At 39.7% G+C, this 27,504-nt stretch overlaps 1 protein-coding gene across 2 annotated transcripts in view; it reads right to left on the bottom strand.

Moving 5' to 3' along the window:
- The window catches only part of LOC122009856, a 93,928-nt gene extending 72,826 nt beyond the window's left edge, over window positions 1-21,102 (bottom strand). The window contains exons 1-11 of one of the 2 annotated variants that reach the window (XM_042566167.1): window positions 20,864-21,102; window positions 20,586-20,755; window positions 20,152-20,322; window positions 19,728-19,838; window positions 19,559-19,648; window positions 17,466-17,656; window positions 17,339-17,399; window positions 17,005-17,079; window positions 16,652-16,729; window positions 16,084-16,146; window positions 15,924-16,007 (exon numbers count right to left, since the gene is read on the bottom strand). In XM_042566167.1, the coding sequence (XP_042422101.1) occupies window positions 15,924-16,007; window positions 16,084-16,146; window positions 16,652-16,729; window positions 17,005-17,079; window positions 17,339-17,399; window positions 17,466-17,656; window positions 19,559-19,648; window positions 19,728-19,838; window positions 20,152-20,322; window positions 20,586-20,755; window positions 20,864-21,008 (1,239 nt within the window). In that variant the 5' untranslated portion in view covers window positions 21,009-21,102. The remainder of the gene's footprint in view (window positions 1-15,923; window positions 16,008-16,083; window positions 16,147-16,651; window positions 16,730-17,004; window positions 17,080-17,338; window positions 17,400-17,465; window positions 17,657-19,558; window positions 19,649-19,727; window positions 19,839-20,151; window positions 20,323-20,585; window positions 20,756-20,863) is intronic. The other variant, XM_042566169.1, reaches the window with a different exon arrangement.
- Between the last annotated feature and the right edge of the window lie 6,402 nt (window positions 21,103-27,504).

Raw genomic sequence — 27,504 nt, 5'->3', positions numbered from 1 at the left:
TTTCTAACTTGTCTTTTCATAAGATAATTGGGAAAGCGTACACGCACCTTAAGAAATGTGCACATCCGCTACTGGAGCACTATATAAAGGAGGTTCATGCACCGACGGAGATATACGTTATTTGTGATTAGGCTCTTGTTGTTGCTACAGTTCTTTACCGTCTTGCTACTATTCCGATGACTGACTTGAGCGTCGAAGGGCCAACGTCGAGACCTCTTCCCTGGTCTGGCACTGACATTCTTGGTTTTACAGAGTAGAGCGAAGTCTTCACACGGTCAACTACTGAGCCACATCCCCAGTCAGCTATCTTCACCGCTTTCGGACAAGATCATATTTGCGTTATCTGTGAGAATTTAACCTATATCCGAGACGTGAAGATAAAGGACGTTGGATGACTTATGACCGTGACATTGACGAAGGAAGAATTAGACATGCTGATACAAGCACGGGCGACCAAGATGGTGGAGCAACAATAGCAGGCGATGGTCAAGCGCCAAGCAAATAAACATGCGACGTCAACAACGAGACAGCAGGCCGACTACAAAGACCGAGCGAAAAATATATCCGTTCAGATGCCAAACAAGAAGTCGACTAGCACATATAGGAATGCACTAAATGTGTCTATCCCCTTTCACCGAGCGTTTTCACACCCCTTCAGAGGAACAAGGCCAAGCGGATAGAGAGCAAGAATCCTCCTCGGACGACGTGTCTATCTGAGACGGACGGAAGGGAAAGGTACCAAGGATCGATGATTCCCCCGAACGAATCAACAGGTAATTCTCTCAGGGAATCCTAGACGACCCACTACCACAACATTACATGTCATTAACGATCGGGGAGTACAATGGAACAACCGACCCAAAGGACCATCTGATAAAAATTAACAACAGGGTCATATTCCATCAATACACCGATGGAGTGAAATGCCGAGTCTTCCTCACTACTCTTTCTGGATCCGCATAAAGATGGTTCAGACGTCTGCCGATCGGATCAATCCACAGCTTCAAAGACTTCCGAACGGCGTTTCTACATCATTTTGCTAGCAGTCGCAATTACCAGAAGGCGAACGTTAATTTGTCCTGTAAAGCAAAGACCCAAAGAAACATTGGGGGTTTACATCAAGAGGTTCAACTAGGTAGCCATGGGCATCCCATCGACCATCCTGAAGATCTTGGTAAGTGACTTTTTGCAGGGAGTTACAGTAGACGAGTTCTTTCGCTCACTCATCCGAAAACCGCCAAAGGACTTCGAGCGGCTGCTCCGAAGGGCTAGCGAATACACCAACGTAGAGGAGGCCAAAGCAGCTCACAAAAAAGGAAACCATTCCTGAGTCGGAAGGAGCACCCATCAACCACCAAAGGGCTCCCAGCGGGAGCAACTCAGCCGCATCAGGAGCCTTGAGCCCACGTTGTACAGCAGGTGGAAGTAGAGCGGCAAAAGGCTGCGAAAGACAAGTAGTGAACACCGATGTTCTGCTCCTACCATCGCTCGGCGACACACAATACTCAGGCCTATTACGACTTAAGGTCAGTTTCAAGCCGACCAACTCCGCAGGATATCGCTGTCGGTCACCCTCTCCTAATTGGCATCATCGACGCCAATCAGGTGGACGGCGAGAAGAAGAAAGGCCGACAGCCAAGTAGCATCAACACCAGCCTCAACGAGGTAATACGAGTCCTGCCTGGGCTTCGGCTGAGCAAGCTCGATCTTTAGCTCGGGAGGAGGACAACAGGAGCAACGTCGCTCAAGACGACATCGGAATGATCACTGGAGGGTCGACTGAAGGTGATTCCAATCGAGCCCGGAAGTCGCACGCCCGGCGGCTGGAAATCCACGCCATTGAATGCAGTCAAGCGACAGCTATCAATCCGAGTAAAGCATTTATATTAACAGTGGAGCGGCGACTATAAACCCTTGGGCAATATAGATTATAGTCGAGCGGTAGCTATAAACACAAAAATCGACAAAAACAACAGCCGAGCGATAGTTATAAACTCGGAGTCGACGAAAACAACAACCAAGCGGCGACTATAAACTTGGAAATCGACAAAAACAACAACCGAGCGACGGCTATAAACCTGGGAGGCTACCAAAACAGCAGCCAAGCGGCTGCTGTAAACCCCGATAAAGTTAATATCAACAGTCGAGCGGTGACTGTAAACCCTTGAATAGTGATGCTTAAAGCCGAGCGGCGACTATAAACTCTCGTTACGAACTTACCATAAGTCGAGCGACGGCTATAAACTCAGGACTAACGTGAAACAAACAACCAAACGACGGCTATAAACTCTAGCATGTTAGTAATCGAGAGTCGAGCGGTGACTATAAATCTTGAAATTAATAATAATCACCATCCGAGCAACGGCTATAAACCCTTGCCTTCAAGAATAGTAGTCGAGCGACGGTTATATGTTGGGGTTGCAAGGTTGCAAACATAGTCGCATATTGGAAACTAATGGAAAGATCATAGGTTTATAAGAGAAAAGATATCTCCATTGGCATGAGGCCTTTTAGGTAGAGCCCAAGAGCAAAACCATGAGGGCTTAGGCCTAAAGTGGACAATATCATGTAATTGTGGAGATATCTAAATTTTTTCGATCCTACAATTAGTATCAGAGCCCGGACTGCCAGAAGGTTTAACCGCCGACTGTACACAAAAGTTATGGTCTAATTGAGCCATGTGGGTACAATATTGGCCTCGAACAAAGAAAGTGGGAGCTCCTATGTTCGAATCAAGAGGATCAGACACCAGGTAAGAAGTCCTAGTAAGTCGGGTGGACCGAGGGGCAAGAAGACCTGATGGGTCGAGGATCGAACATGGGAAGCCTATGGTCCTTTGTTTGAGGGGGGAGTGTTGGGATTGCAAGGTTGCAAACATAATCCCATATTGGAAACACATGGAAAGATCATGGGTTTATAAGAGAAAAGATATCTCCATTGGCATGGGGCCTTTTGGGTAGAGCCCAAGAGCAAAACCATGAGGACTTAGGCCTAAAGTGAACAATATCATGCAATTATAGAAATATCTAAATTCTTTTCGATCCTACACTATAAACCCTAGTAAACTAAATATCAACAGGCGAGCAGCGGCTATAAACCCGGGTGAAGTATTTATATCAATAGTCGAGCGATGGCTATAAACCCAAGTAAAGTATTTATATTAACAGTCGAGTGGCGACTATAAACCCTTGGGGCAATGTAGATTGCAGCCGAGCAACGACTATAAACTTGAGTCGACGAAAATAGCAACCGAGCGATGGCTATAAACCCAGGAGTAGATAAAAACAACAACTGAGCGACGGCTATAAACCCGGAAGTCGACAAAAACAACAGCCGAGCGGCGGCTATAAACCCGGAAGTCGATGAAAACAACAGCCGAGCAACGGCTATAAACCCAATAGTCAATGAAAATAATAGATGAGAGGCACCTAGCATTGCCATTCGAGAAGAATCGAAGCCGAGCGACGACTTTAAACCCGAGCACAATGTAATTTGAGAGTCGAGTAATGACTATAAAACCTTGAGCCTTAATAATCAACCAACCAAGACGGCTATAAACTCGAGTACAAGAGGGATAAATAGTCAAGCGGCGACTATAAATCCTGGAACAATCGAGCGACAGCAATAAAACCTAGCGGGCGTCATCGAGACTTTCAAATAAAAAAACAAGTGTCAAACACTCCTAACCCAACCGGGTGAATCATAAGTGTGCGAAGAGGAATCCTCGCATGAAAACGTCAAGAGTGGGAGATGCTCGACTCGATTGAGCCAAACGCCCATCCTTATTTTCTACAATGGAATGTCACTCGGCCATGACTCAGGGTATTCAAACTATTGCACAAGGTAACTAAGTTAAATGAAAAATGAAACGCGCCGAGCGGGGATGCATGGATTAGTACTTGGTAGCTTTAAGGATAAAGTGATATATGGAGCCGAACGGAAGGACATTGTTTCACACTTAGAAGACGTTGAAGGTAAGGCACCATACACGCAGGACGAAGGAACGTTGATTAATACTTGGAAATTTTTTACAAAAAATTAAAGGAAGTACAAACAGCTAACAAGAAACTTAAGAAGAAAACTATTCCAGATCAACGACGGCTTTCTCGGGGAGCAAGGTCATAAGCTCATCCTTTCGAACAAATTCAATGGAAATATCAGCAAACAAGTGGCCACCATCCTTCAGTTGCTGGACGAAGCCTGCTATGCCGAAGTCAAAAAGCCATAGAATCTGATCTGAGAAGAGTTAGGCCTTCCGAGCGGAGATACATAGCTCAGAAGTCCTCGAACCGAGCGAGCTCATCCACCTTTGTCTCGGGTTCCATCACATTTGTTGGTGGAGTTCGTATCAGTTATATCCTGGGTTGCCCACAGTGATCTATGGTAGAGTGATCTCGTGTAGTCCCTAGCTAGATAGCTAGATGCCTTGATCACTTGTATTTTCTTGTGACGGAGCGTAGCTCCCATGTATGATTGCTTACTTGTGGTTTTATTCTTTAGTGATCTGTGGTAGAGTGATCTCGCGCAGTCCGTAGCTAGATAGCTACTTCCTGTCTGCCCACAGTGATCTGTGGTAGAGTGATCTCGCGTAGACGGGGACCCTGACGTTTCGGACTGCCCATAACGATCTGTGGTAGAGTGATCTCGCGTAGTCCTTAGCTAGATAGCTAGATATTTTAGTCACTTACGGATTGTTTGTGGTAGAGCGTTGCTCCCACATATTGTGAATTGTTTATGGTGGAGCGTTGCTTCCATATAGCAGATTGGTTGTGATGGAGTGTTGTTCTCACATACTACGGATTGTTGGTGGTGGAGTGTTGCTCCCACATATGATGGATTGCTTGTGGCAAAGCGTTGCTCTCACATAGTCACATATGACGTATTCTTGTGATGAGCGATGCTCTCACATTTGATGATCTATTACTGTTTATCATACATGGTTATACTGTCATATATATTGCCTAGGTGTTATATATATATAAACTTAAACTTAAAGGTAAGTTCTATAAAACCGCAGTTAGACCTGCTATGTTATATGGAGCTGAATGTTGGGCTATGACTCGAGCACATGAGCAGAAGATGAGAGTTGCAGAGATGAGAATGTTAAGGTGCATGTGTGGACATACGAGGATGGATAAAATAAGAAATGAGAACATTAGAGAAAAAGTAGGAGTTACATCTATTGAGGAAAAACTCAGAGAGACACGTTTAAAATGGTACAGACATGTACTTAGACGACCAATAAATGCTCCAGTTAGGCGATGTGAAACTATGATAAACATGCATATAAAACGAGGAAGAGGAAGACCAAAAAAGACTTGGTTAGCAACAATAAAATAAGATAAAATTTATTTAAATATAGATGATGATATAATAGGAGATAAAGCTCAATGGCGTAAAAGGATTCATACAGCCGACCCCACCTAGTGGGAAAAGGCTTGGTTGTTGTTGTTGTTATATATATATATATATATATATATAATCATGTTCTTATTTCCCTATATATATATATATATATATATATATATATATATATATATATATAATCATGTTCTTATTTCCCTACTGAGACTGTATATCTTTGATCGCCTTACATTTTTGTCCATGCACTACCATGTTTTTAATACCCGCTGAGTGTTCCGCACTCACCACCTGAGTGATCCACACTCACCACCCCTTGTATTGATTTTTTCTTTCGCCAGATAATAGGTAGATGTTGAAGGAGTTGCTTGGAGGATTATGGCTGCCAATCTCATGTCACATCCGAGATCCGTTTTCTGATTATTTCGTACTGTATTATTCCTACTTTGTTTTTTTAGCGAACTTTGTGTGTAGTGATTCGACTTGCTTTTGGATTTTAGCCTTGTGGCTACCTTATTTTAGTTGTGTTGTGGTTGTGTAAGTCATGCCGACATGCAATCAGTATATCTATTGTGTGGTTTCTTTTTATTCCAGCCGTGTGGGCTGAATATATAACTGTGTGGTTGTATATGTTCCAGCCGTGTGGGTTGTTGATTATCTCTTGTATGGTCTTGTATTCATGATTCATTTGTCACTGATACAAGAGAGGTGTTGTCCGATTTTCGTTGGACAATCTGACCCTCGGAGCGTGACAACTACGGAAAACAAAGTCAAGATCTTGTTGTTGAATTAAAAACGACATTCATCACATCAATCGTGGATATTCACCTGTCACATCAAACGTGCAGCAGCAGAAAGCAGGATATGTGGCGCTTGGCGACAGGGAGACATTAATAAGGTTTAATTAAAGGGCATGGGTGGCATGTTCGATATTAATGACCAAAGATTTGCATAGTCTTCAAGAAATTGGGATGACATCAACAACCATTAAGAAGCACTCAATCGTTGACAGAAGCGGCGAGAAGTTGAAAAATTACTAAGTATTGCCCACTAGCATCCCGAACGACCGGTGCAGATTCAGAGACAGTCGAGCGGCGGATCTAAACCCATGGCAAAGAGCTATAGTCGAGCGGCGGCTCTAAACTCATAGTGGAAAGCGACTGTAGTATTCCCTAGAGTCGAGCGGCGGCTCTAAATTTGAGTAAAGTCGAGCGACGACTATAAACTCTTGATCGATGGAACGTAAGGTCAAGGGTGGCTCTAGACCTATGGCAGAAAGCGATAGCCGAGCGGCAATTCTAAATCTAAGTAAAGTCAAGCGACGAATATAAACTCTTAATCGGTAGAACGCAAAGTCGAACGGCGAGTATAAACCCTTGATGAGTGAAAATATGAGCCGAGCGGTAGCTCTGAACCAAATAATGTTCGATCGGGCAAAAAGGTCACTGAAAACACTGCTCGTCCAGTTAGTCGGACTTACAGCCTCCCTCGACTAGACTTGAGAGGAAGACTTTGTTGGGACAATTTCCCTAGGTCATGTTTGACCAGTTTGACTAAGCTTGAGTTGAGTCAAGTTTGAGTCAAGATTTAAGTTTTGATGTTTAACAATATATGGAGATTGCTAGGGCAATCGTCCGGTTGTGGAGATGGTCAAAGGGTTGACCAGGTTGAGAAGAAGACAAGTCAAGTAGATCAGGGATGAAAGAAGACTTGACTGGGTAAGTCCTAACTGGAGGTTAGGTGTCTAGAATTCCTAACTGGAGGTTAGGCAATGGAAAAATCCTAATTGGAATTTAGGCAATGGGAAAGTTCTAACTGGAGTTTAGGCATCTGGGAAAGTCCTAACTGGAGGTTAGGCAAGAGAGAAGTCAAGTAGGTCAAGGTTGACATGAGAAGTCCTAATTGGAGATTAGGCAAAAGTAAGTCCAACAGGAAGGTTGGCAAGAGTGAAAATCCAAGTAGGTCAGTGTTGACTAGATTTAGTGGTGAAAGTCCTGATAAGTGAGATCAGGCAATTGAAAAGTCCAAGTGTGATCTTAGCAAAGGGAGAAAGTCCTGGTGAGGAGCCAGGCAATTGGGAAAGTCCAAGCATATGATCTTGGCAAGGTAAGTCCAAATGTGACTTGGCAAGGAGAACTCGATAACTAGGATGAGGTCGAAGGAAGCTCCTGAAGACAAGGCGTGAAGGATGGGAGATATCCGAAGGACGCAAGGCTGATGGAGGAGACTAGAAGGCTAGTTCGAGGTTGATAGAGTGTGTGTATAATCCGACAACTAGGATAAGGTCGAAGGAAGCTCCAAAAGACAAGGCGTGAAGGATGGGAGATATCCGAGGGACGTAAGGCTGATGGAGGAGGCTAGAAGGCTAGTTCAAGGTCGGTCAGGTGTTGGCCAAATGCTAGGCATGGATACCCAACAGGTCATGGTTAACCGGGAGTAAGGTTTGGGACCTTGAACTTGAGTTTGAAGCAAGTTCAGGGTGTTCAATCAATCAGTCGATCAATTGAACCAGTGTCCAATCGATCGGTCGATCGATTGGAGTGTGCTGCGAGTGTGGGATGACTCCAATTGATCGGTCGATCGATTGGGAGCATTACTCGCAAGCACAGAAGCTTTCCCAATCGATCGGGCGATCGATTGGGATCTACCAATCGATCGGTCGATCGATTGGGGAGGAGAAGCTCTCGCGCGGACGCGAGAGCATAGAATGGATTTGAATCGATTGACCGATCGATTCAGATGGTCCCAATCGATCGGTCGATTAGGAAGTGACCGTTAAGCAGGAAACGAGCAATGGACGGCTGGGATTGTGCAGATGTGACGTGGCAATCGATTGAGATTAATTTGGATCGATTGGGAGCACTGTATAAAGCCTGGGCGGAGCGTTTTCTTCGCTAGAACTTTGTGTTCTTCTTCTTGCCAAATCTCTGCGATTTTTCGTGCGATCTTCACCGAGCTTCTTCCGATCTTCACCGCCAGTTCTTGAAGGCTCTTGGGGTGCATCTCCAAGGTTCAAGAGGCAACCAACATCAGCAAGATCAAGGAAGGAGAGGTTTTATTTTATACCCTTGTGTATTTTCTTCTTGTTTGAGTGATTCTTGTTGTGAGGTGTTTGTGTAAGGCTTCTCCGCCTTCAGCTGCGATCGAGGAGTGTTTCATAGTAGAGGTGTGTGCTCGGTGTGTGGATCCTTGGATTAGTCACCTCTTCTTGAGGTGGATACCAAGTAAATCCTTGAGTTAGCGTTGGTTGTGTTTGTATTAGTATTCCGCTGCATATTATCAAGACAAAGCACCCGACGAAGCGACGAGACGCTATTCACCCCCCCCCTCTAGCGGGCACAAAGGTCCCAACAGACTTGTAATGCAACAGTAAAGGGAGTCCATCAAGGACGAGTCAAAGATAGGTCAAGTAGCTGACGTGGAGGTCAAGATCAAGGTGGTCAAAGGCATAACATTATTGGGTCACCAAGGTTGGCCGAGCTGAAGGAGGGTCCGCTCAGCCCGACCAGATCGGTCTTCTGGCTGGGCGTTGGCAACACCTCGATAGTCGGACGGCCAAAGAGAGAATAGATGTGCACGATGGTGACGACCAATAATGTGATGCGGCAATAAAGGGAGCCCACTAAGGACGAGTCAACAGTAGGTCAAGCGGCCGACGTGGAGGTCAAGATCAAGGTGGTCAAAGGCATAAAATCGCTAGGTCACTAAGGTTGATCGAGCGAAAGGAGGTCCCGCTCAGCCCGACCAGACCGGTCTTCTGGCTGGGCATTGGGAGCACCCCGATAACCGGACAACCAAAGAGAGGAGAATAGATGTGCGTGATGGTGACGACCAATTGAGAGTCAATCCGATCGGACCTCGTGTCCGACCGGATGAGGAACAATCTACCTCAGTGACCACGGAGAAGAATAGCCTCGAGCGATCGGGCGGGGAATCTAGGCCGAGCAGCTCCCCCGCTCGGCCAAACAATAGGACCCCTTACTTAGCTCATTGTATCTTTCTAGGAGTCAGTACCGCTTACAAGCCAATAAATGGTACGATGAAAACTTTCAACTGTCAGATTTGCACACCTTGTTAAGAAAAGGTGTCAGGGATACTTTTCTGACTTGTCTTTTCATAGGACAATTGGGAAAATGTACACGCGCCTTGAGAAGCGTGCGTGTCCGCTACTGATGCACTATATAAAGGGGGTCCATGTACCAACGGAAGTATGCGTTATTTGTTATTAGACTCATGTTGTTACTATACCGTGTTTCTACTATTCCGATAACTAACTTGAACGTCAAAGGGTCAACGCTGAAACCCTTTCCCTGGCTTAGCTCTGACGTTTTTAGTTTTGCAGAGCGGAGCGAAGTCAACTGCTAAGCCACATCCCCAGCCCCAACTATTGGATTGAGTATAATTCGAATTAGACTCATGGAGTCAATTCGGATTGATGAGGATCAATGAGTTGGATTCATTGGGTGAACTCGAATTTACCAAGGAAGAGGAAAGATCAAGACTTAACTGGATTAATGAAGGACTTAATTGGATTAATGTCAATTAAGGCAATTAATGTCAATTAAGACTCATTAAGTGAATGAATACATAAAGGGATTTCGATTCATTTGGTAGACAACTTGTGTTCTTCATCTTCTTCTCTTTTCTTCCTTTTGGCCGAAATCTTCCTTAGGGTTGCTAGCACAACCTTGATTGATTTTTCCTTCTCCACTTCGTTAGTTCGTGAGACGGAAGGAAAGCTTGTTCGTGTAAATGCAGAAAGAGGCACGAACATGTGTTCGTGTTGAGATTCTTGCTATCGAGAGTTTGTGTTTATGCAACAAAGGTATAACTCCCTTTTAACAAAGTTATTTTAACAAAGTTATTTTAACAAAGTTATTATATGATTTTCTCCTTCACATGGATCTTTTAGAAGGATCTAGTTAGTTTTTCCACTGCGCTTTCTGCGAATTTAATGCTCTAGATCCTAATAGTGGTAGTAGATTTTATGTCATGAAGATATTATGAATGTTATATGACATAATGGATGGTTATGGCCCTTAACTCTAATGTGATTGGATGTGTGTGTTGTAATTCATAATACGGCATGTGTCTCGTGCATTCATCTTTTTCATTCTTATTATAAATTTAGATTACCCTCGAATGTAACTCGAGACTTCTTTAGATTTTGTAATGTACAAATTCGGAAAAGAATTAGTCTACTAGACAATGGTGAAAAAGGAGAAGGAACAACACACGACGACCAAGGAAGTACTTAGAGAAGATGCTTTTACCTAGGTTAACCTTTCGATCTTCTCAATGGCTAAAGAAGATCGTAGTTGATAGAGTCATAACCATGTCACGTTTTATTTAGCATATATGTTGATATATGCTATAATATGCCATGATTATATGTAATGCATGTCTAATTTAATCGTAATTAGGTTTTTTGTCATATGTCTACCCAAGTTTGGCATTCACTACTATCTCGATCAATTGTAATCAGATTTTGTCAAAGTAAAGTTACTTGATTTATCTTAGTAGAGTGCAACAGGACAATTGTGATGTCCGACTATTAAATTTTGGGTGCAACTTAACTAAGTTGTCTCAATTGGATTGAGAATTTAGCGGCATATACCATACAATGTAATTCAAATTATACTAGTCGATTAACCAAAACTAACTCAAGATGAGTTATAATATGAATTTCATAATATGAGCAAACGAACAAATAGCCTTCTTCACCCAATGATACAAGAGTTACATATGATGTAATTGGTAAACATTGCCTACCTAAGTTATATTAAGTCTTGGACGATTAGCCAAAACTAACTCAAGATGAGGTATAATATGGATTTTGTCCCACTTGAATGTTATTGCTTAGGGGTATGGAACTAGTAGTATGGGTAAAACCATATCCATGACTTGCTCTTACCAAGCTTTACACTTCAATGGGAGAATCATTTAATTAAAGGCCTAATTAAATGATATGAATATAATACTTATTTCTGCATTTTATTATTGTTAATCACCGTGTCATCAAATACATCGAATACACTATCTCTACAATCTATCCTTAATAAGGGCAAGCTCAATGGAACTAATTTCCTAGACTAATTCAGAAACTTAAGAATAATTCTCAAGCAAGAAAGAAAATTGTACGTCCTAGAGCAGTTCATTCCTGAAACACCCCCTATTACTGCCACTAGAACTAATAAGGATGCTTATAAGAAGCATCAAGATAATATATTAGATGTATCATGTCTTATACTTGCCACTATGAACTTTGAACTTCAGAAGCAATATAAGAACATGGATGCCTATGATATAATTGAACATCTTAGACAACTATATCAAAGACAAGCAAGGCATGAAAGATTTGAGATCTCTAAAGTTTTACTTCAATGCAAGATACAAGAAGAAAATCTCGTAGGGCCTTATGTGCTCAAAATGAGTGGGTATATAGAGAACCTATTTTAGAACTAAAAAAGTGTTATTATGTGTCTGCCTTAATTAAGAACATTATCTCTGTTTCTTATTTGGATAAGAAAGGATTCTTATTTATAATAAAGGATAAATGTTATTCTGTTTATTTCAATGAAATGTTCTATTGTAGTGTACATCTTCTAAATGGACTTTATATTCTAGAGTTTGAAAACTCAATCTATAATATAAATACAAAACAGTTCAAATCTAATGATTTAAACGAAACATATCTTTGGCGTTGTCACTTAGGTCATATAAATAAGAGTCGCATATCCCAACTTCATAAGAATGGACTTCTGGACTCATTTGATTTTAAATCATATGAGACATGCGAATTTTGTCTTCAAGGTAAAATAACTAAGATTCTTTTTAATGGACACGGCGAAAGAGCTAATGGCTTGTTAGGACTCGTACATACTAATGTATGTGGCCTTTTTAGAATAGTAGCTAGAGGAGACTATTATTACTTCATTACTTTTGCTAATGATAACAGTCAATACGACTATGTGTATCTGATGAGACACGAGTCAGAATCCTTCAAATTCAAAGATTTCAAGAATGAAGTACAAAATCAACTTGGTAAACGTATTAAGATGCTTCGATCAGATCGAGGTGAGGAATACCTTAACCACCTAGTTGAGTGTGGAATTATATCTCAACTCACTCCACCGGGAACACCACAATGAAATGGTGTGTCAGAAAAGAGAAACTATACTTTATTAGATATGATACGATCGATGATGAGTCAAACAGATCTTCCTACTTCCTTCTAGGGATATGCTCTATAGACGACCGCTTTCACACTTAACCACGTTGCATCTAAGGTCATCATAAAGATACCATATACGATATGAACTGAAAAGAGTCCCAATATATCTTTCATGAAAATTTGGCGATGTGAGACTTACGTTCAACGACAAGTCTCAGATAAACTAGGACCCAAATCAGACAAGTGTTACTTTATAACATATCCTAAGGAAATAAAGGGATATTACTTTTATAATCTCGCACAAGGCAAAGCGTTTGTTGCAAGAAATGGTGTCTTTCTAACAAAGGAATTTATTTCTAGAAAAACTAGTGGAAGTAAAGTAGATCTTGAAAAAATTCAACATACACAAACTAGCACCGACGCCTTCAATGAAATCGAACAGGTACCACAAGATGTTGTGGATCATGATTTTATTACACCGCAAGAAGTTGTGAAAAAACAACCTGTTCAAGTAGAATAACCTGTACACAGATCTGATAGGACCAGTCGTCAACTTGAGAGATATTTTTTTCTCTTATCTGACCACGGTGATGTAGTACTTGTTGGTCTCAACAAGCCTACATCTTATCAGGAATCTGTACAGGCCCAGATTCTGAGAAATGTCTAGAAGTCATGAGATTCAAAATGAAATACATGTACATTAACTAAATATGGACTTTGGTTGATCCACCTGAAAAGATCAAGCTCATTGGGTGTAAGTGGGTCTTCAAACTAAAGACTAACATGGATGGTTTTATGCATACCTATAAACGTAGACTAGTGGCTAAAGGATTCAAGTAGATTCATGGTATAGACCATGATGAAATATTTTCACCAATTGCGATGCTCAAGTCTATTCGGATCATGTTTACTATTACAACTTATTATGATTATGAAATCTGGCAGATGGATGTCAAAACTATATTTCTTAACGGAAATCTACTCAAGGATATGTACATGACACAACCTAAGGATTTTGTAAATCTAAAGCATGCTGGAAAGGTATGTAAGTTGCAGCTGCAACTAAAGAGACTGTTTAGATAAGTTTTACAGAGCTTAGTGTTGTTCCTAATATAGCGGACCCAATAGACCTCTATTGTGATAACAATGAGACTATTACATAGGCTAAGGAACCTCGCTCTCATCAACGATCCAAACACATACTTTAACGATTCAATCTCATTCGAGAGATCATCAATAGAGGAGATGTGAGAATATGCAGAGTACCAACCAATGCTAACATTGCAGATCCTTTGACCAAGGCTTTAGCACAGAGGAAGCATAATGGTTACACTAAGTCACTGGGTATTAGATATTTCAGTGATTGACACTAGTGCTAGTGGGAGATTGTTAATATTAGCCCTAATACCAATTATGAGATAATTGACAAGAGCATTTTTTTATCATATTTCACTAATTAATAAAAGACAATTGGTTATTATATTTATTTCAGTAATGTCCTCGAGTAGAAGGTTTTAGTCTACAATATATATATCAATTGGTTTAATTGATAGTGAGATATTGTAGATATATAGAACGCTACTCTTAACTATTCCTAGTCAAGTATTAATATGCAATGACAATATCAATGCGTTGAGACTAGTATGTTGGTCAATTGATAACTTAATTTCACAAGTCATAGATATGAGATATCACGTTGAGGTATATATTAGAGAATATGTACTGAATTAACCCACCATTAGATATTTCATGGATCGTTATATGAGTGTCATAAACATTCTCATAATGACTATTGATATAAATAGTCCTTAGACCTGAAATGTCACTACAGTTCCCTTCATACGGAGTTGTATACTTTAGTATCGACAAACGTCACCTGTAACAGGATGGACTATAAAATTGATTATTGGGTATGCAATAAGATATGCGGAGAGATATGAGTGATATAGATGGAATCTATCCTTTCCATATAACGGAAACGATATCTGTAGGCCCCTTGATTAGTAGGACACAAAAATGCATAATCATGCTCAAATTAGTCAATATAAGATATTGAGTCATTTGATTGAATGTGCTACTTAGAGATCAAGAAACATAAAAGGATGGCACGGTCTCTGCCTCATTGATCAATCTAGATATCAAGGATCCAACGTTATGTGACCCTATTGGGTCACACGCAAAGGACAAGTTGATTTGGAGATGAGTTCATATGATGGATCATTAGATTAAGTCTAATCTGAATTAGACTCATTGAGTTAGACTCAATTGGATCCAACTATTGGATTGAATCCAATTAGAATTAGACTCATGGAGTCAATTCGGATTGATGAAGATCAATGAGTTAGACTCATTAGGTGAACTCGAATTCACCAAGGAAAATGAAAGATCAAGACTTAATTAGATTAATAGAGTACTTAATTGAATGAATGGAGAATTAATGTCAATTAAGGCAATTAATGCCAAGACTCATTGAGTGAATGAATACATAAAGGGGTTTGATTCATTTGGTGGACAACTTGTGTTCATCTTCTTCTCTTTTCTTCCTCTTTGGCCGAAATCTTCCTTGTGGTTGCTAGCACAACCTTGGTTGATTTTTCCTTCTCCACTTCGTTAGTTCGTGAGACGAACGGAAGGTTTGTTCGTGTGGATACCGAAAGAAGCACAGACACGTGATCGTGCTGAGATCCTTGCTATTGGGAGTTCGTGTTTACGCAACAATGGTAAAACTCCCTTTTAATAAACTTAGTATATGATTTTTTCCTTCACATGGATCTTCTAGAAGGATTTAATTAATTTTTCCGCTGCATTTTCTGCGTGTTTAGCACTCTAGATCCTAACAATGGAATGGACTAATCCTTCCCTAAGTTATTTATCTTCTTCCATTAATGTAAACAATTTGATTTTAAGGTCCTCTTCTGATTATCAATTAGGGGCAGTCTAGTGTAGAAAGCTCCCGTCAACACGGGTCCAAGTAAAGGTCAGACCACATTAAATTTATTGTATGCAGTATGGATTGCAAGAGATTATTTTCGCGATTCCCCACCAGGTCACACGGCAATAACTTTGCCATTGCGTCAAGGCTCTCCTTCATCTTCTAACTATCCAATTAATGGATAAAATTTTCCTAGAAGCCATAACAATGTCTTGTCTGACCACAATAATGGTATAGCAAAAGAAATAAGGATAGAATAATCAGTGATATAAAACACTGTATGACATCTTAAAAGAAGATACGTACTAGAATTAATTGCTAAGTAAACTTGCACTTTGAGTGATCAACTTCTTTCAAATTCATACAGTGTGAAATCCAATTATATAGAATGAATTATACTATCCTAAGTGAAAAAGTGGTAAAGGAAATTTGCAGGATAAATATCTAAAAATTTACCTTTGACATTGCAATGGTACCAAGCAAATTAATGGCACTTTTCCTAGCAGTAAATAGATCTTCAGACCATCCTGAAATTTCATCCTGCAATACTACATCAATGACATCATCACAAAGAACAAATTACACAATATTGTGACTATTAGCTAAATAATCATACAATGTCAGATGGGAGATTCTTCCTTATATACTCTTCAGTATCCTCTTCCCACTCCACGATATCCTTCAAATTAGAAAACATGATTAGAACAAATACTGAGAGAAACTAGTTTACACTTGCATATATGTTATATAACACTCAAGGAAAAGTTTAACGTTAATCAGGTACCAATTATCTTGCATTCATTTTAGGCATTCGTGTTTAAGCATTTCTGTCATATATATAGTATACCAGAAAATACAAGGAAAAATAGCACCAAACAGAAATTTCTGCCCCAATTGGCATGCACCTAAGCCTAAGGCATATTGATATTTACCAAGATTGTTTAACCTTATACAAAGGAACACTTCAATATTCACCCAATTGGCTCCCAATCAAGTATCATTAGCCTAATAAGAGAACACTTTGCTGGCTAGTCATCAGGCAGCTATTTTGAGACTGTCAAAATGTTGTTCATCTTGTCTTAAAAGACAACTCACACAAACAACTAATATATTTTTTTCAGCTTGAAAACAATATACACTATTATTGAAGAGGGCATGAGAATGATATTATATTCCATGAGTACCTTCTGGTTCAAAGCTAACGCTGGAAACACTGCACTATCAAGAAGTGAAGAAAAATGGGGTGAAACAAATCTCCATCCCTGTAAAAAGGTTAGACAAGTTATTAAATGAAATTTTTATGGAAGATAAAACTAAAAGACCATTGAATCACAAAAAGAAAGTAGCTTAGGCCTCTTTTCCGGCTCCCAAGAGGGTAGATTGCTAGGATTTCTTGACACATGACTAACAGAACTTAAAAGTAAGACTTTGAGTAGCATCATATGCAGCAGCGGAAACAATTCCTATACTATGATTATATCCAAAATTACCATTCTGGTAAAAGTTCAAAACTGATAGGAAAACAGCATGCACTAACCGGGCCTGTTTCTAATACATGTGAAACGACATCAAATGCCAAGGAGATAATCCGCTCCGATAAGTAACCAAAGTTCTGCATTTCCACAGATTTTCAGGATTAGGTGAAGAAGACACAGAATTATAGGAAAAGAATGAGCAAGAGAATATTTAACCATGCCAAAAATAAGAAATTAGGCATCCTATTGAAATTTCAGCAAATTTTAAAGATCTATCATGAATGCATTGTGCATATATTGACAAATAACAAATATACTTGTGGATTAAGATGGTTAAAATGAGAATCATTAACTGATTAGCTGTAATTGAAGAAAAATGACATGCTTAACACTTACACTTACATAAGCACTCTGCTTAGCTACTTTGAATGAACTGTCCACTATACTAGGTATCAACCTGGGAAAGGAAAGAAGGTATAATATGTTCATGAATCATAAAAATGATGGGCCATTGAGGGGTCACCTGTCAACATGTTTCCGATGGCGGGTCACTAACCCAGAAAAAAATATCAAACTCCTCTTTGCAATCTTAAGCAATAGTAAAGATCCATCTTCAGAAGCACTATCTAAACTCAACATGTCCAGTATCCGGAATAAGTCAAGACAGAAAGAAGGCAAAATAGGACCCAGTTCAGATGGCATGTATGACCTCATCTGTAAAATTTAATACTTAAAACTCAAATAGCATAAAATTATGAGTATGTTAGTATATTAAATTTAAAAAAGAAAAGAAAAACAAAACATAAATTTTATAACTGTTACAAAACAGTGATTTTTCCAGTCAAACTTATTCTGAACTCAAGTAGCAACAGCATAATAGAAGTCTGGAGTTAAAACTAAAAATCAGTTGAACTTATAAATTATAGTATGTTTCAATGCAAAAAGAACAACCAAGGTAATCAAGCGGAAACATTAGCATGCGCATTACTCTAAAAGCAGACATACTACCAATTTTTCTAGCAACTTCCAGAAACCTTAACCATAATAGCCACAATCTACCCTTGAATGTCAGACACCTGAATCACAATTTTCAAAAACTATTTGTCTGTCTCTAACAGTTGCTAATTGACTACTTTATGCTCAGTAGGCAACATTAAGAAGCTTAGTCATATATACAAAGGCTAAAGCTAGCATAGTAGCATCATAAAACCTAAACCTTTGCTTGGATTTCAAATGATATCTCTTAGCAACTGGAATATATACAACTTAAGATAACCTGAGCCAACAAGTATTCAATAAAGAAAACAACAACAACAAGAGTCAATACAAGAAAGTAGTATATTGTACTCATGAAATGTGTTGACCATGCACATGGATATAGAGCCCTTTAGGTTTCGGCTTAAGTGGTCATCTAATCAGATATTCTAATAGTTGAAGCTTTAGGATAAGTGATTATTTACTTATCCAATCAAATATCCCTTGTGTTTGTTCTTTTGGATAAATGGTTATCCAATTAAATATGTCACACAGTACAGGCCATGAGTCCAATTCCAGGATCACTAGGATGTATTTCTCTCAGTTGATTACTCATCAATCACCTCTTTATTTATACGCATCCACTTTTCATTGCATATTCTTTCTTCTTTGGGTTTCATGTTTCAAGTTTACTTCTCATATACCTGTATTTTTCATAAAAATGGTGTATCACCACATAGAAATTGGATCATTTAATGGCAATTTAAGCTTTTGAGGCAAGCAAAAGTGAACATTCAATCCTAATTGAGAAACAGGTCATCAAGAATCTTTACATATTGGACCATATATTTACTGAGAAATTTAGGAGGAAACTCTAATACATATAAAAAAATTATGAATAGTGCATACCATGTTTACAGGAACTTTTATTACATCTTATCATTTAAATAAAAACTCACTAGTCAGATAGTATACCATAATCCATATACAAGGATATAGGATGGTGAATAGTATCAAAAAGTCTCAATATATGAAGAAAAATAAAGAATACTGACAAGAAACATGCTTAATAAAATGATTGTAGCCAAAGTAAGTCAAATTCATCCTTAATCAAAGAAAAGTGGTGGTGGATAGCATGTCTTAAACACATATTTAAGTATAAAAGTTACATGGCCACCACCACAACCACACTAGAAGGTAGAACAAAAATATGCTGACATCTCTATTTATGCCTATAGCGCCAATCTACTAGTGAGTTACTCCAATGTCCAAGGTGGCTTATGTAGCAATTCTCAGGAAGAAATAGTGAGATATCATGTGTCACTAGTGAACTTTGAGCTTTGGATTATCAACAAAAATATAAATCATCTTCTGACATTAGAATAAAGAGTTTATATATTGCCGAAACTGAATTTGCATCAGATAACTGTAAAGTGATAAACTTCAAAACCTTTCATGACAAACTATCTATTAGATATGTAACCCATGAACCTGTCATTCAAGCATAACATTATATAGAAAATTGAATGCCAGCATATGATATTTATGGAACTTCTTGGGCTACAATCCAAATGCACAAAGATAGCTCAATGAATAGAAACGATACAAAATCCAGAGTATTAATGCATATTGAAATCTTACACTAAAGTACAGACACTTGCATATAATAAGAATGCTTTGTTCTAACTCTTTCCGAAGTTGATCATGGCATGAATTTTGAGATGATAATACCTGTGATAAAGGAAGATATAGTCATCATCAAGTGAACTCGTGAAATATGAAAGATGTGTGATGAATAACCAATAAAAACCTTGTCAACAAAACCGTGAAATGTTGCTTGCAAAGGTACAAGAATGTCCTTTGCTATTATCTCCAACTGCACAGGTACTGGTTCATTTTGAACTTTTGGATTAAGAAAATACTGTATAAAGAACAAGTAATCAATCAGGCCATACAGAAGCCAAATTCAAGGGGGAAAAACAAGCATGTTGAATTCAAGAATGATGGTGTTTAATCAAAAACAAAGAATAATGTTTAATTGAGCAACAAACTAAAAAGGCAAAAAAAAACATTCCTTTGAATCATGCTTCTAAATTTAAATATCTAAAGAATTCTACAATTTATATGAAAAGAGCTAAGCATTTCTTGTGCACCATCTTTAAAAAAAATCATCCAAAATGAATAGCATCTACAGATTACAATAATGAAATAACTCCACAATGTAAAAGACAAACCTGAAATTGTCTAAGAACTGTTTGGAGCACTGTCAATGCATTGACAGTACTCCACTCAAAAGTCATGCCTTGGATTATGAGATTGCTACTTTGTATTGCTGTTCTTAGATTGGGCACAAGTTCAGGCCAAGAGTAGTCCTTCACAAAGTCCTTTAGGACAATCCAACGAAGCTGCATGACAAGAACATAACTAATGATTAACTGTGCTCAAACTGAATAAATCACAAGCATGTGGTACCATCTTTTGGCATGGGTGGTAACAACAAATCGGTCCACGTATGACAAGACAATATAGTGAATTTCATGACTGTTAAGGAAGTATAGTGAGTCCGGCTCAACAAACTTGAATCAATAAAAAGTGTATTATGATCGCTGAGAATGACTTAAGACACTCGCACAAAAAAAAGAACACTGAGAAAATAAAGAAGACTTACTGCGTCAGCAAGAACTTTCAAAACTGCAGGTTCTGCTCGAAGCGTAGCTTGAGCTAGCTGGTTCCTAAACGTGTGGATTTCAAAAAACGACAGTTTAGCATCCGTGGAACGCCGGATGAAATTTTTCAGATAAGCAGCCGCTGCTAATTTTAGCCCTTGGCTTTCACCGCCTACATAATCGAAGACCAGAAGAGAAAAAAAATCAGCAACCAACAAAAACATATTCCAGAGGCAATCCCAGTACAATAAATTAGAGCTCAAGCGACACAAGGAACAACCTGTGGCGACAGCGAGGAGGGAGAGGGAAAAGTGGGGAAGGGCCGAGAGCTGGTCCAGAGCATCAGTAGTACAGGCGAGGACGGCCTTCTCGGTGCTCAAGGTGTCGTTGAGCAGCCGGGAAACATCTGGAATTAGGGCATCCATCAGAGTGTGCTACGGTGATGATGGTGGCGCTTGAAACCCTAAGGAGAGGAGGAGAAAAACAATCATGAATTAACAAAGGCGGGAAATGTGGGACCTCGACAAATATAGTGCCGGGAAGAGCCCGAAAGTAAAACGAGGGGAAAAAAACTATGTTTATTTTGTGGAAATTTCAAGCAAAAAAGACAGATAAATATATAAAACGTGAGTAGGGTACTTAAATTGTGTTTAACAATATTCGTCCGTTACCCCCACTCACACATATGTTTATCCGAAAGTGCGGATCTAGGAGAAGGAAAGGAATTTATGATGAAAATATATATCCTCAAAGATGGAAATGGACCGATAAAAGAGAGAAAAATAATAAAAGTAAATTACGAAAGAGAAAGGGAAAGGAAGGAAAGATGAGCGACTCCATGACCTCTTAGTTGTCGGACTTCCCATGGTAAGATCATGGTCGCTATCTAGCAACAAGGTTACAGGCGAGGCATGAAGTTACGGTTGCGACCTCATGGTAAGATCATGTTGTGCTTAAATTCATTCAGATATTTCTGATCATAACAGCTTGTCATGATTATGAAACATTATAAATAAATATAAAAATAACTTTCCTTAATGAAAATCTATTTGAACATGTATATATGATACAATCCAAAAGCTTCATATCTATTAACAAAAATAAAATATGAAAGTTTCAATGGTTTAGTTATGGACCAAAGCTAGCATCTAAGAGTTGAAACATCCGTTTTGATAAGATAATCAAATATTTTGATTTCTCCAGATGAACCCTACATGTACATGAAGGTTAATGGCAGTGCGGTCGTATTTCTAGTTATACAAGTTGTGATAAGTAGACCCAAAAGGTAACGTGACGGTCAAAGTCCAGGTGATGAGGTGGTCAAAGTTAATGTGAGATGGCAGTTATACTCTAGAAGGAGTAAAATCCCCTCATCCGGCTTTGTTTAAATTGTCCAGTGCTAAGCTTCTTAGATTCCACCTGACCGAGTTATAATCCGGCTAGGGAAAGATGATCAACCCTTAAGCCGAGTGAACCAGGGAGTCTAGTGTCTCAAGGGCGGTCAAATCTTAAGGTGGTCAAGCTTAAGGCTGACCTGCCTTACATATCGACCGAAATGACTGACTCACTCCACTACATATCAATCATAAGTGACAGTGTACATGTGCATCCGTCCAATCTCAGAGTCGGGCGAGTATACATACTCTACCCATATAAAAATTTAGTTGAGCAATGACATGACGTAGTTCAGCTCAATATACTAACCGAACTTCTCATAACATAGTTGCATCTCTCGGTAGCCCATTATAAGCCTGGGCGGGAAAAGAATGACAGGGCCCGTAGTACCTATCCTCATATTACCACCCAAGCGAGATTTCAGCAAAGCATATACTATCAGAGGGATTTTCTAGGAGCATGTTGCACTTTACCATTCTCTAGTGAGTATCTTAATGCTGCGTAAAACATAGTTGAGCAGCTTAATATGATGCATAGCAGTGGAAAATATATAGAATGCAACTGAACAGCTCAATAAAAGCAACCGACTTAAGAACCGGCTAGATTATATTCAGGCAATAATATCATCTTAACAAAGCGACCGACTTAAGGATCGGTCGAATTATATTCAGCCAATAATATCATCTTAACAGGGCGGTCGGGTTAAGAACCGACTAGATTATATTCAGCCAATAGCATCATCCTAATAGGGAGGTCCGCTTAAGGGTTGGCTGGATTATATTAAGTCGACAACATCATCTCAACAAGGTGACCAGCTTAAGGACCGACCGAATCATATTCAACAGACAATATCCTGACAACTTGTCATAATAACAACTTTGTGTCAAAAAATATTCTTATGAAAACTTCTTCAGGAATCATCATGTCGCTCGTCAACAGACCAATAATAACAACATATTCATTTGGTAATCCTGGTAATAATAGAAGCTATAAACGACAAAAGGAGTATACATATGGGTAGAGTAAAGATTCCTCAGATGATTATGGTGAATTGCTTAACAAACTCTAACACATTTTATCACCTCATTATTACGGAGGTTATGTGAGGTGGTATATAAAAGAAGAGTCCTCTCCGTGACGAAGGTAAACTCACTAACATCTACAACTCTACTCTCACACATACGTTCTGATTGTTCTTCATCTATTCGTTCGAACTATGACTGACTTGAGCATCGGAGGGTCTTTGCCAGGGACTCCCCCTGGTTTTTAGGCGCTGACATTTTGTTTAATCGTCTCCTTGTGCGCGGGATCAAAGGAGAAACTTCTTTTGGAGAGAAAGATCTTCTGATGGTCAATTATTCATCCACTGTGCCGAGTACATCATCTTCATAGGTCTCGGACAAGATTAAATTTGGCACCGTCTATGGAAATATTAACTTAAATCTGAGAATTGGAGATAGAGGAAGCTGGAAAACTCACTACTGTTACTTTGACACAAGAGGACCTAGATTTACTCATCAATGCCCGAACCAAGGGGCGCTGCAATAGTAACAACAAAGAGCCACCGGTGGTACTCTGCCGCCACCTAATCATATTGCATCTATAACGGCTCACCAGAGGGAGAAAATGGCTAAGGAGGAAGGTCCGGTTCGTTTGACATGTGCGTCTCACTCCCCGGTTCCCCCTGCCACCGAGCTCTTTTCTGCATGTCGCCTAAGCATATGGACCAAGAAGAACCTCACTGGGAGTCTTCTGGAGAAGTACTTGTATGTGAAAGGGGAGGGGGAAAGGCTTCGACACAGTATAACTCCCTTGAAGAAATTAGTACCCCATTCACTCAGAAAGTGTTAAAAGATAGGCTACCGAACCATTATTAGAACCTGGCCATAGGGGAATACTCAGGGTTGACTGACCCTGAAAATCATCTTATCAAATTTGAGCATGCCGCCCTCCTTCACCAATTTACTGATGGGGGAAGTGTCAAGTGTTTCTCACAACCTTCGGCGGCTCTACGTAAAGGTGGTTTAAGCGATTACCTGTTGGATCTATTCGTTGTTTCAAGGATTTTTCACAAGGTTTTCCTTCACCACTTTACTGACAGTTGACGACACCCTAAACCCTTGAGTCTTTTGTCATTGAAGCAGGGACCTAAGGAATTACTGAGGTCCTATATTAAAAATTTAACCAAGTGACTATGGGCATTCCTTCAGCTACTATCGAGATCCTAATGAGTGTCTTCTCCTAAGGGCTTGTCAATAATGATTTCTTCAATTCCTTTGTTAGACGATCTCCAAGGAATTTCGATCGTCTGCTGGACCGGGTGGCTGAATTCATTAATGTCGAAGAGGCACAGACTGCCTAGAGGAAAGATACCACTGCATCAACACCGACTCCAGTACCCGAACGTCGAGCATTACTCACTTCTCCACCTAGAGGACTAGAGGACCTCGAGTAGCTCCTCAGCCTCATTATCAAGAACCACAACCCCAAGCCGTGCAGCATGTGGGGGTCAAGCAAGAGAGGTGTCTTGAGCCTCCTAGAGAAGCTCTAAGAAGGTGGTGTACTCTCCATCGATTGACTACCCATGACACGCAAGATTGCTACACTCTGTCAAATCGTCAAGGAAGTCGCTGACCCTACTGAAGAATGAATGACTTGCCCAGAAGAAATCAACGCAAGGTCGAGCAAACCAGCAGACGCCACACCACCCGTGTGTTAGTATTAGCCCTAGTACCAATTATGAGATGATTGTAAAGGGTTCATTTTGTATCATATATTATTATTAATAAAAGGCAAAGTTAGTTATTATATTTATTTCAGTTTAGTGTCGATTGAATAAGTATAATAATATCCTTGGGTAGTAGGTTCTTATCTACAGCATATCAATTGATTGAATTGATAGTGAGATATTGTAGATATACATAGAACACTACTCTAAACTATTTCTAGTCAAGCATTGATATACAAGGACAATATTAATGTATTGAGATTAACATATAGGTCAACGGATGACTTAATCTCACAAGTCATGGATATGAGATATCAGGTTGACACATGAGTATATATTAGAGAATATATACTGAATGACCTGCCATGAGAATGTTTCATGGATCGTTATATGAGTGTCATAAACATTCTCATGTGACTATTGATATGAATAGTCTTTAGACATGAAGTCGCTACGGTTCTCTACATAAGGAGTTGTGTACTTTGGTATCGACAAACGTCACCTGTAACAAGGTGGACAATAAAGTTGATCACTGGGTATGCAATGAATATGCGGAGGGATGTGAGTGATATAGATGGGATCTATCCCTTCCATATGACGGAAGCGATATTTGTGGGCCCCTTGATTAGTAGGACACAAGAAAGTATGATCATGCGCAAATGAGTCAATATGATATATTGAGCTTATTTGATTGAGTGTGTCTACTTAGAGATCAAGAAACACAAAAGCTGATAAGAGAATGACACGGTCTATGCCTCATTGGTCAATCTAAATATCAAGGATAGAGGGACAAAGTTATATAAGATAATAGCCACTGACAAGTTAGGTTGGATCTCGACTTTCTCGTTACTTAGGTAGCAATGATGCCTTGCTAGATGTCACTCATTGTTTATGTATCTAAATGTTGATTTGGGTACATTGCCAATGTTACTAGTGTAAGGAACTAGATGCGCTAAACACGCAAACGCGCAGCGGAAAATACTAGTTCCTCCAGAAGATTCATCCGAAGGGAAAAAGAAATTACTACATATACTAAGCTTTCTAACATGATAGTATTATGCCTTTATAGTGTGCTCACGGACTCCCGGCAGCTCGGATCACAGCACGATCTCATGTTCGCGCCTCTACGGTATCCACACGAACAAGCATTTGTTTGTCTCACAAACTCACAAGATGGAGATGAAACCACCTAAAGTTGTGCTACCTTGAGAAGGTTTTGGCCAAGAGGAGAAGAGAGGGAGGAGATGATGAAGAAGTTATGAAAAATGAGAAGAAAAATGACTTAAGTATTTTCACCAAATGAAAATACTTAATGATCATTAATTCCATTAATGAGCCTTAATGCTCATTTACTCTCCATTAAGGACCACATTTGAAAACTCCTCATTTTCAAAACTCCTCATTTTCAAATCAATTTCGAAAATTGAATTGAATGAAATGATTCATTGAATTCAAAATTCAATGAATGCCTCCATTAAGTCTCACTTAAGTCTAACTCAAGTCTAATCCACTTGAGTCTAACTCAAGTCTAATTCAATTAAGTCTTACTCAATTAATCCTCATACAATTCAAATTCAATGAATCACTATTTCATTATTTTGAATTGACTTTCTCTAGTCTAGTTTGAATTGGACTTAATCCAATAGATTCAATTGAGTCTAACTCAATAAGTCCAATTCGGATTATACTTAATCCAATTATTCATCATATGAATATATCTCCAAATCTACTTGTTCTTTGTGTGTGACCCAATAGGTTCTCGTAACATTGGTAATGTATCCAAATCAACATTTAGATACATAAGCAATGAGTGACATCTAGCAAGACATCATTGCTACCCAAGTGACGTAAAGGTCAAGATCCGACCTAACCTGTCTGTGACTATTCTTGGTCCCTCTATCCTTGATATATAGGTTGATCAATGAGGCATAGTGTAATACCCCGGTTCTAAAGATTCTGGTTAAGTATGGCTTAAAGGTCAGATGGTACTATCCATATCACTAAGGTGCACCTTCCTTTTCGGAAGCCCAAACTTAAGAACTCCAAAGTTAAGCGTGCTTTGCTTGGAGAAATCTGAGGATGGGTGACCTCCTGGGAAGTTTTCCAGGGTGCGTGCGAGTGAGGACAAAGCACGCTGAAAGGACCTCCGGTGGTCTGTGGAGCTAGTCATCAACCCGATGGGCAATTCAGGTAGCGTTCCCGGTTCGGTTCGGGTGGGGCCCGCCCGAGTCGGGGCGTTACAGATGGTATCAGAGCAACCTTGCGACCGTGAGTGCGCCTGTGGCAGGAGCACCCAGGGCACCACCTAGCAAGGGAGATTCTGGGATTTGTCTGTGGTGTGATTCGTGGTTACACAACGAGGACGTTGTGTCTTTAAGTGGGGGTGATTATAATACCCCGGTTCTAAAGATTCTGGTTAAGTATGGCTTAAAGGTCAGATGGTACTATCCATATCACCAAGGTGCACCTTCCTTTTCGGAAGCCCAAACTTAAGAACTCCAAAGTTAAGCGTGTTTTGCTTGGAGAAATCTGAGGATGGGTGACCTCCTGGGAAGTTTTCCAGGGTGCGTGCGAGTGAGGACAAAGCACGCTGAAAGGACCTCCGGTGGTCTGTGGAGCTAGTCATCAACCCGATGGGCAATTCAGGTAGCGTTCCCGGTTCGGTTCGGGTGGGGCCCGCCCGAGTCGGGGCGTTACACATAGACCGTGTCATCCTCTTATCAACCTTTGTGTTTCTTGATCTCTAAGTAGACACATTCAATCAAATAAGCTCAATATCTCATATTGATTCATTTACA

Source organism: Zingiber officinale, chromosome 8A, assembly GCF_018446385.1.
Source record: "Zingiber officinale cultivar Zhangliang chromosome 8A, Zo_v1.1, whole genome shotgun sequence".
Lineage (NCBI taxonomy): Eukaryota > Viridiplantae > Streptophyta > Magnoliopsida > Zingiberales > Zingiberaceae > Zingiber > Zingiber officinale.
Note: the sequence above shows the minus strand (reverse complement) of the source record. Positions and strands in the feature narration are given on the sequence as shown.